The 8,939-nt window shown below is 39.0% G+C and overlaps 1 protein-coding gene across 1 annotated transcript; it reads right to left on the reverse strand.

Annotated features, from left to right (window-relative positions):
• Nucleotides 1-6,506: 6,506 nt before the first annotated feature.
• Nucleotides 6,507-8,531, reverse strand: LOC127102360 (uncharacterized). The gene is made up of 5 exons (XM_051039741.1): nt 7,996-8,531; nt 7,549-7,845; nt 7,151-7,446; nt 6,797-6,970; nt 6,507-6,583 (listed from the first exon to the last, which is right to left on the reverse strand). The coding sequence occupies exons 1-5, from the start codon at nt 8,529-8,531 to the stop codon at nt 6,507-6,509; spliced, it is 1,380 nt and encodes a 459-aa protein (XP_050895698.1).
• Nucleotides 8,532-8,939: the final 408 nt, after the last annotated feature.

The raw sequence follows: 8,939 nt of genomic DNA on the forward strand, positions 1-8,939 counted from the left end.
CCCAGTAGAGTTGACAGTATCCAGACCGTATATCCCTAGAAGAGTTGACAATATCCAGACTGTATATCCCCAGCGGAGTCGATAGTGCCAGACTGTATCTTCCCAGCGACAGCGGAGTAGTCGCATACCCAACAGACAAGAGGGTTGTGTTCCCAATGTTCATCTCGTCCCCAGAAAATTATTATTTTTAACAGATTTGTTTTAATCCCCAGCCTGAGGACGATTAGCAAGTTCATATCCCTAACAAAGGTCGATTCCTACGACATTTCCCTAGGAAGTGCTTTCCTCACAGACTCTCCTCGCAGAGCCTTGCCAAGCAAAGTTTCCATAGTTGATACTTCCCCAGCAAGGTCAACTTTTCAAAAAAGGCCGATTTATTTTTGGTGGCTCCCCGGTCCCGGCAGACGGATCGTTCCCCACAGAGCATTCAAGGATTGATACAACGATCCGCTCCCTGCCAGAGTTGCTTCCCCAAGCATATTTCTTTTTTCTTTTGCACCATGCATAACATTTGCATTTTCATTTGCATGCATATCAAACATACACATAAGCTGATAAACAGGTTCTTCAAAGCAGACTGAAAAATTACTTTACAACCAAAGTCATGAGATTCGGCCAGAGGATCAAGTGTGTGTGTGACCCAGCATGAGGGTCATTTCGAAGATTTAGCCTGAGAATCGTTTTCCAGAGATCCAGCCTGAGGGTCATTTCGAAGATTCAGCCAGAGAGTCAACTACGAGCGTTATTTCCCCAGCAAGCCAGCTGGAGGAATAGATTGACAGCTCAACAGAAAATCAACGTACAAGAGGATCCAGCCCGCGGATCGCATTAAAAAACAAATTCTAATCGAAGAGTCGTTATAACATGTTCTAGCCTGAAGAATATGTACGAAGCCCAAAAGTGGGATATTCTCGAAGCTGCATATCTAACATGAAGACTGTAGATTTTGAAAGAGGGTCAACCAGCGCATGCTCCAGATGCGAGATCCTGATGATGGGAATTTATCATCAAAACAATCCAGATCTAGCCATAAGATCAAAGTCAGGTCTAGCCCGAAGACCGGAAATAGATTCAGCCAGAGAATCGAAACAATTCAGATCTAGGCAGAAGATCGAAGAAGATCTAGCCAGAAGATCGAAGTCAGGTCTAGCCCGAAGACCGGAAATAGATTCAGCCAGAGAATCAAAACAATTCAGATCTAGCCAGAAGATCGAAGAAGATCTAGCTAGAAGATCGAAGTCAGGTCTAGCCCGAAGACCGGAAATAGATTCAGCCAGAGAATCGAAACAATTCAGATTTAGCCAGAAGATCGAAATAGATTCAACCAGAGAATCAAAGAAAATAGATTCAGCCAGAGAATCGAAACAAAGGAGATCTAGCCAGAAGATCGAAGAAGATCTAGTTAGAAGATTGAAACCGTATCCAGCCCAAGGATCAAAATTAACATCCAACTAGAGGACTAAATTGAGTATAGATTCAGCCAGAGGATCGAAACTCCAGATTAGGTCAGAAGACTGATTCAGATTCAGCCAGAGGATCGGAAGAGAAATAAACAGCGCGGTGTATTTCAGCATTTTTGTGGTGTTCTCGGAGCGCAGATTTTTGGTCTGTCTTTGGTATTCAATCACAGCTCACCCTGTTTGTCTGATAAGCTGTTCGCTTTCATCCTGCTCGGGTTAGCTGATGACTGAATAGGGGCAGCTGTAACACCCCAAAATTTTCCCTCCTTATTCACGAATTCATTTTTAGGTCATTTAACATTAGATACATTGCATTTCATCATGTCAATCGGGATTAGCTCCAAGAAGCTTAAACATCATCCAGGATACTTTGTGGGTTCTATTTAGATGATCAGTCAACACAAGAGAAAGACTTGAGTTACTTCCAACAGGGGTCTATTCGTCAGTCAAAACGTTAATCTTGAAGGAGCAAAGGTTTGTTCATGAGCTGTCATGCTCGCTAGGCGAAACCCACAAGTTATGCACAAAAAAAAAGAACAAAAAAAAAACAGAAAACGAAAAAATAAATAAATAAATAAATAAATTAAATAAATAAATAAAAAATAAATAAATAAATAAATAAAAGAAAAAATATTGGACTTGGACCTCTCTCAGTTGAGCCCACAAAGCCATGAAAATCAGGTTATAAAAGAGGGAGAACAGACAGAAAAAGGAAGAGAAGCAAAACACTCTGAGGTTTCCCTAGACAAAACCTGGACAAAACTTGGAGAGAAACCTAGACAAAGAGAGTGAGAGTTAATCTGCAGCAACCTCCAGGCAACTCTGAAAGGTTCATTCTGACTCACACACTTTCAGCTCAAGCAAACCCTAACATTGGTTTGCAAATGCAGCTGTGCCATTTGATTTCAACCGATCTCTCCAATAAGGTTTGCCCTTATTCCCATTACCTTTGTGCTTCGAAGTTGAATACTCTGAATGTTTGAGGTATGATGGACGAATTTCATTAGGTTTTTGCCCACGGGTTCATAATTATGTATGAATGTATAAATAATGCCTTGAATGCTTAATCATTTAATTTCTGAAGTGTATGCCACAGGGTTTGAGGTTTCTGAAACCCTACTGTTATCCATGAAAAATCCAAAACCCGCAGGCGCTCGCTAGCACCTTCGCTAGGCGAGCACGCAGCGATGCTTCGCCAAGCCTTCGCTAGGCAAGACAATAGCGATCACGACAGTAGCATTTGCTTTTTTCTGTTTTGCTCTAATCTGACTTACGTTTGTCATAGCATGTTTTCTCCTAATCCTTATCGTGTTTCACTAACCCTTTTGTTGAGTTTTTGTGAAGGCTCACATGACTTTTGCAGGGATAGCTCGCTGGATATTCCACTTTGCTTGCGGGATACCATTTGGGAGATTTATTCTGATTGCCTTGTTAGCACGTTTACTTTATACATGTTTGTTTTGTATGTGTTCGTATCCCCACAGGTAGCGCGGTTCCTTCGTCAAGGACTGCCTTTTTGCATGAGCATCCCTAACCCTACCAACTCATTGATTTTTCTTCTCCTAAGAACATATTAACTCCTTCTACTACAGGCGAGTAAGTCTCCAAAGGTCGAGCATCCGGTAGATTGCGTAGTAACGTCGTTCATCCAAAACCCAATCCATAACCCCGTAGTTAGCCGAACTACGGCTTGCTCTGATTCTCATTCCAGATGAGATACGTAGGCATAAGACGCGATGTCTTAGGGAGCACAATTACCCTTAACCCCTAGGTAGCCGAGCTACGAAGACTCTGATTCTCATATTCAGATGAGATACATATGCAGTGGATGCGACATCCGTGCGAGTCATTTTCTTTTGACCCCTTTTTTTTAGTAAATAACACATTAGATAAACCCACACCCTTTAGACAAGAACTACAAAAGTGGATCCCGTAGAGTACTACGGATGCGTAGGGGTGCTAATTCCTTCCCTTCGCATAATCGACTCCCGAACCCAAGATTTGGTTGCGAGACCCTCTCTTGTCCTTTCCTTTTTCCAGGTTTACTTCGAGCGTTTCCTTTCCCTCCTTTGGGATAAATAACGCACGGTGGCGACTCTCCTGTCTTTCTTCGCCGGTTGTTTTTTTCGCATTCCATTTTTTAGGTTGCGACAGTACCAACATAAAAATGAGGTATCCAAACCTCGTAGTTCGTGGTATCAACTTCAAAGTGAGTGCATTTATTTTAACAAAAATTTAAGTTTGAAAGGCACAAAGGCCTAAAAATGGTTTGAATGAGTGTTAGTTCTTTTTGGCTTTTGAAATTTTAAGTCAAGTATAGTTAAGTTCATTTACAACTTTGATTAAGAAAATGAGTTTGAAAATGCAATGGCGTAAGGCCAAAGTTTCTAGTTTGCAAAAATGGTCAAAGTTTAGAAATCAAACAACACAAGCAAAGAAGATTTTAAAAGGAGGAGAGATTTTGAAATTAAAAAAGTAGGGAGGAGATGAAAAGACTAATCCTAAGCACAAAGTGAAAAGTTGAGAGTTGAAAAGATCTGACCAATGAGCTGCAATCCAATAGACAAGAATGTCATATAAAAACCCAAATTTCCCTTGGACTTTAGAATCAAGCAATAAATAATGCACAAAATATCAACTCGAAGAGCAAGGCATCAAATAAAGATAGCCACATCCAATCTTAGCAACTCCATGATCTTCTTCAAATTTGCCCATGTAGTAGATGAATTTCAAGATGGCACAAATCACAGGTTCAATATAAAAGTTTCACCATGATCATGTTGCAAATGAACTCAGATGGATCTTCAATGATGTATCAGATGGAGTTTCAAATTTCAAGCACCTGGTTACATGATAGTTGGCATTGGCCAAGTCCTTTGCATAGGGAGTGTTGCCTAAATTCTAAGTCCAATTGTCTCAGATCAAACCAACAGTCCACACAAGATATTTTTTAGGGTTTTTGTTCTTATTATGTACATTAATGGTCAAAGATCACACAAACAAACACAATATACACAAACAAAATATATCACAAAATATGGTCCAAGTGGACAAAGTGATAATGACATTAACATAAACAATTTGAATGGTATGAAAAATGGCAAATGGATAAAGCTTGAAAATTAAATTGCATTAAAAATAAATGACTTGAAATTAAATGGTAGTTGTTAATGAGTTAGAAGTTAGTATTGTTTTTGCTTTGCTTTTGTTTTAAGTCATTCTTTGGAGAACACTCAACCCACTTATCACAAGCATGGATCCTTGAACCAAGACATCTTCCAAAGGAAGGAAAAAAGGCCAAGTTTTCACACAATACCATGAAAGAGGGGAGACTTACAATCTCACTAACTAGAATGCTATGCTTTTAGTGTCAAAATTTAGCGCTATGTTAAGCAATCGTAATTGGACTTATGTAGAAGTCACAACTATTTGAGGTCGGGCAATAGAATTTTATTGTTAATGCATATTAGAGACATAGTATGATGAACTATGCTAATGAAGCATACCACACACAAAAAGAATACGCAAAGTGGGGGCCCTGATCTCTTTCATACTTATGTTGATTTTGCAATCAACTAGTCTTAGGATATTAAGATATCACAGGTCCATGACATGAATGCATAAAGAAAGGGAATGAGATGAAAAGGGAGGGGGAATGAATCAAACACAAATTGGACAAAGGAGGACTTTTACCAAGTTAAGATTATTCATTCATTTTGGGAAATGGAATGTACGTTCCATCAATCCCCTAAATCCAATGATCTTAACCTAACAAAGTCAAATCAACCTTGACCAAGGTCCAACAACACAAGTTAAACTCACAAACTCAATTAAAATGGCCCTACACAATTAATTTGGCAATTAATCAATTAAAAATATTAAAAATAATACATTAAATTAAATATGGTTGGTCAATGTCCTAAAACCTCATCAAAACACCAAAGAAATTGTCATGAGATTTATAATAGGCCAAACAAGGTCAAAGGACCTTGGAGAAATTTTTTCAGAATTTTTAGAAAATTAAAAATATTTTTAAACAATTAAAAATTTTCAAAAAATCAACTGAATCATAAAAAATATTAATAATGATCCAAAAACTAATTTTAATTTACAAAATGAAAGAGGATTTTATTTAAATTTTTTTGGTGAAACTCCCATATTTTTTGGATCAATATTAAAATTAATATGAATTAATGAAAAACAAAGGAATAAAAATAAAAATCAGGTAATTAAAAAAATGTGGACCACTTGATCTCCCTCATTAATAGAGGTGGCAAATCAAGTGGTGGAGAGCGCACCTTCCATGGTGCGCGCTAGTCAAAATTCCACACGTTTGGTAATCCCAATGAGCGTTTCGGATTAAAACATTTTAAATCATATCAATGGCTTTGAACACTTCCAGCTCATCGCCGGAGCCAAAGGTCGGTCATCTTCTCCTATGACCCTGGCCGGTCTAGTTCATTCATCACCATATCATAAATGAAAAAGGAGGACATGATCCTAAAGAAAAAATGGCGTAGATCACGAATATCACCTCAATTTAACCTAACTCCAAAAATATAGAGAGATACGTGGAGTTGAATTTTGAGGTGTGTCAACTGAGTTGCTTCGATTTGACCTCAAAGCAACTCAATCTTCTTGCCTACATTGGTAGGACTTCAGACAACCAAGGATCCAAGAGAATTATTGATAATTGAGAGGGAAATCGAAGAGAAGAAAAATTTGGAAAAATACCTTTAAATGCTGTGCAGAAATGGATCTCTCTTGCTTCAGTTCTTGCTTCATCTTGCTTATGGAGCTTGTGGAAGTGGATTAAGAGTGATGCAAAACTTTGGATCCTAGAGTTTTTGAATCTCCAAACAGTGAGATTCAAACTCAAATTTCAATTGAAATTTATCAGGTTTTCCTTTGAATGGTGAGGGTTTCAATGGTTGGAGGCAAAGCTGGCGCGCAAGGTCCTTCAAACTGAAGCATTGGACCTTTATTTATAGCAAAATATGAGTGTTATTTGCACACTTGAAAATACTTCCAAGAACATACACAACTTTAAACAAGCTGAGATACAATCCAACAAACCAAACCAGAAAATCCAGAAAAATACACATCAAAGCAGTAGAACATAACTGCCAAAAAAACCAGAACATCCATCAACATAGCAAAGAGAAAAAAACATCATCACATGAATGAGGGCCAACTTCAAAAGAGCTAATTAGAGGAGCTTGAGCTTGTAGCTTCATCAGCATCAGAAACCGAATTGCCACTTGTCTCATCTTTAGTTGCAGACCTCTCACTAGAGGTTTGGGCTTCAGCTTCCTTAGTCTGTTCAATATTCTCACCTTCACCTTGTCCCAAGCTTGTAATCAGGGCTTCCAACGATTCTTTCCTAGCTGTTGCTACCCTTATTCCTGCACCCAGCTCTTTACACATTTCCTTCAGCTCAGCAATAAGTCCACCTTCTGAGGCTGGCTTTTTCACAGCAGATGTCATGACAATGTCTTCGACATGACTACCTTCAAACAATTTATAATGTACTGATATAACAGGTTTTCTTCTACTTGGTAGGTCATTGGTACTCAGAATCCCAGGGTGTTGACTCGGGATAATCCCACAAATCATTGAGGGAAAGGCTATAGGCAGCTTTACTGCATTAGTAGAAGCATGCTTGACGATTTGTTCAAACATAAATCTACCATAATCAAATTTTAGCTTGGTTCCAACAACAAAGATAAATCTTCCAATGGTATTTGAAATTGTGGAAATGTGGTTGGTAGGCATCCAATTTGCAGATCCTATTTTATGCAATATGTCATACTTAATAGTCAGCTTCCCAGCAGGAAGATGCTTTTTACTAGGCCACTCTTTCACCTGCCTTGCTGTAATTTCTCTACAGACCTCATTGTCTGTGGCTTCCAATTCACATGCACCTTCTATACCTCTTCCCAGAAACTTGTTAATGACAGTGGGAGAAAATGTGATACACTTCCCTCTTACAAAAACTTTACAAAATTCCTTGTTGTTTTTATCAACAATATCTTCAGGAATGTTGACAATGAATTCCTTAACCAATCCCTCATAGCACTGAGATAACCTAGCCACAGTCTTCATTAACCCAACATTCTTAATTAGGTCCATGACCTCTTTGACCTCAACATCATCCTTGCCTAACTCTCTCTCTACAGCCACCCTTCTTTGGATCACAAACTTCCATTTGGCAGTTCCATCTTCAATATAAAAAGAGATATTGTCCAAATGCACAACAACAACTTTCACAGGGGACTTCCTCACAGTTGTCCTCTTCACAGGGGAGATGTCAGGGAAATCTTCCTCAACATCTTCGTCAGACTCAGAAACTTCTCTAACCTTTCTCTTCTTCACATCTACTTTGCTCTAAGATTTGAAGGGATCTACACCAGCAGTCTTCTTAGCTGTTTTAGCTGACATCATTTCAGCCACAGTTCTACCTTTTCTAGTCTTCATATGCTTAGCCACACTAGGCTTTAAGTGATGAAGTGAGCTATCATCTTGATCATCAGACCTATCATCCTCTAGGTCAATCATATTGTTTGCAGAATTATGCTTCTCAGACTGTGAAGCATTTGCAGTTGTAGATGCCACCGATTTTTTACTAGACATAGTTTTCCCTAGAGAGCACAAACCTTCAACATCCATGTCCTTCTCAGATCTAGAGGAATCGGCATCCTTCTCACTATGAGGTTCAACCTCAGGAGAGGGGTACATTCTAGACAGAGGAGTAGACACTCCATCCACAGAATGTCCTTCATTCAGGATTCTAGTGACTAGGTTTCTAATGACACGATCAGTGTGGTGCATATCTTCCTTAGAACTAGTGGCATGAGTAGATCTAGAAGGGATACTAGAGCTGTTACCTTGAGTGGGGCATGCAGAAGCTGATGCATCCATGGGAAGGTTTGAGTCAGGGGCTTCGCCTGGAATAACAGACAAAGGGACCACATCCAAAATTTCATCATCAAGAAATTCCATGGAAGGAGTGTTATCCTTGTGAGTAGGCTTAGTAGTTTTTGAACCAGATGGAGTTTGATGTTGTGACATCTTGTTGTTTTTGTGGAAAGATTTTAGTTGCCCTAGCAGAGGAGTTTGAGGAAGAAGCAGGGAGTTGCCCTAATTTCCCTCTTAGAAATTCAAATTGTTTTGCATCCAAGGCCTTTATAAAAATATCAACTAACTACATCTCAGTAGCAACATGCTCTAGGGCTACAATTTTATCCTCAACGAGTTCTCTAATAAAATGGTGACGGATATCAATATGTTTTGTCCTGCTGTGTTGAATATGATTCTTAGAAATGTTTATAGCACTCAGGTTGTCATAGTATAATGTCATGACATCTTACGTGACATTGTATTCAGTCAGTATCTGTTTCATCCACACCAGTTGAGAGCAACTACTTCCAGCTGCTATGTATTCAGCTTCAGCAGTGGACAGAGACACACAATTTTGTT

Source organism: Lathyrus oleraceus, chromosome 1 (assembly GCF_024323335.1).
Source record: "Lathyrus oleraceus cultivar Zhongwan6 chromosome 1, CAAS_Psat_ZW6_1.0, whole genome shotgun sequence".
NCBI classification, from domain to species: Eukaryota; Viridiplantae; Streptophyta; class Magnoliopsida; order Fabales; family Fabaceae; genus Lathyrus; species Lathyrus oleraceus.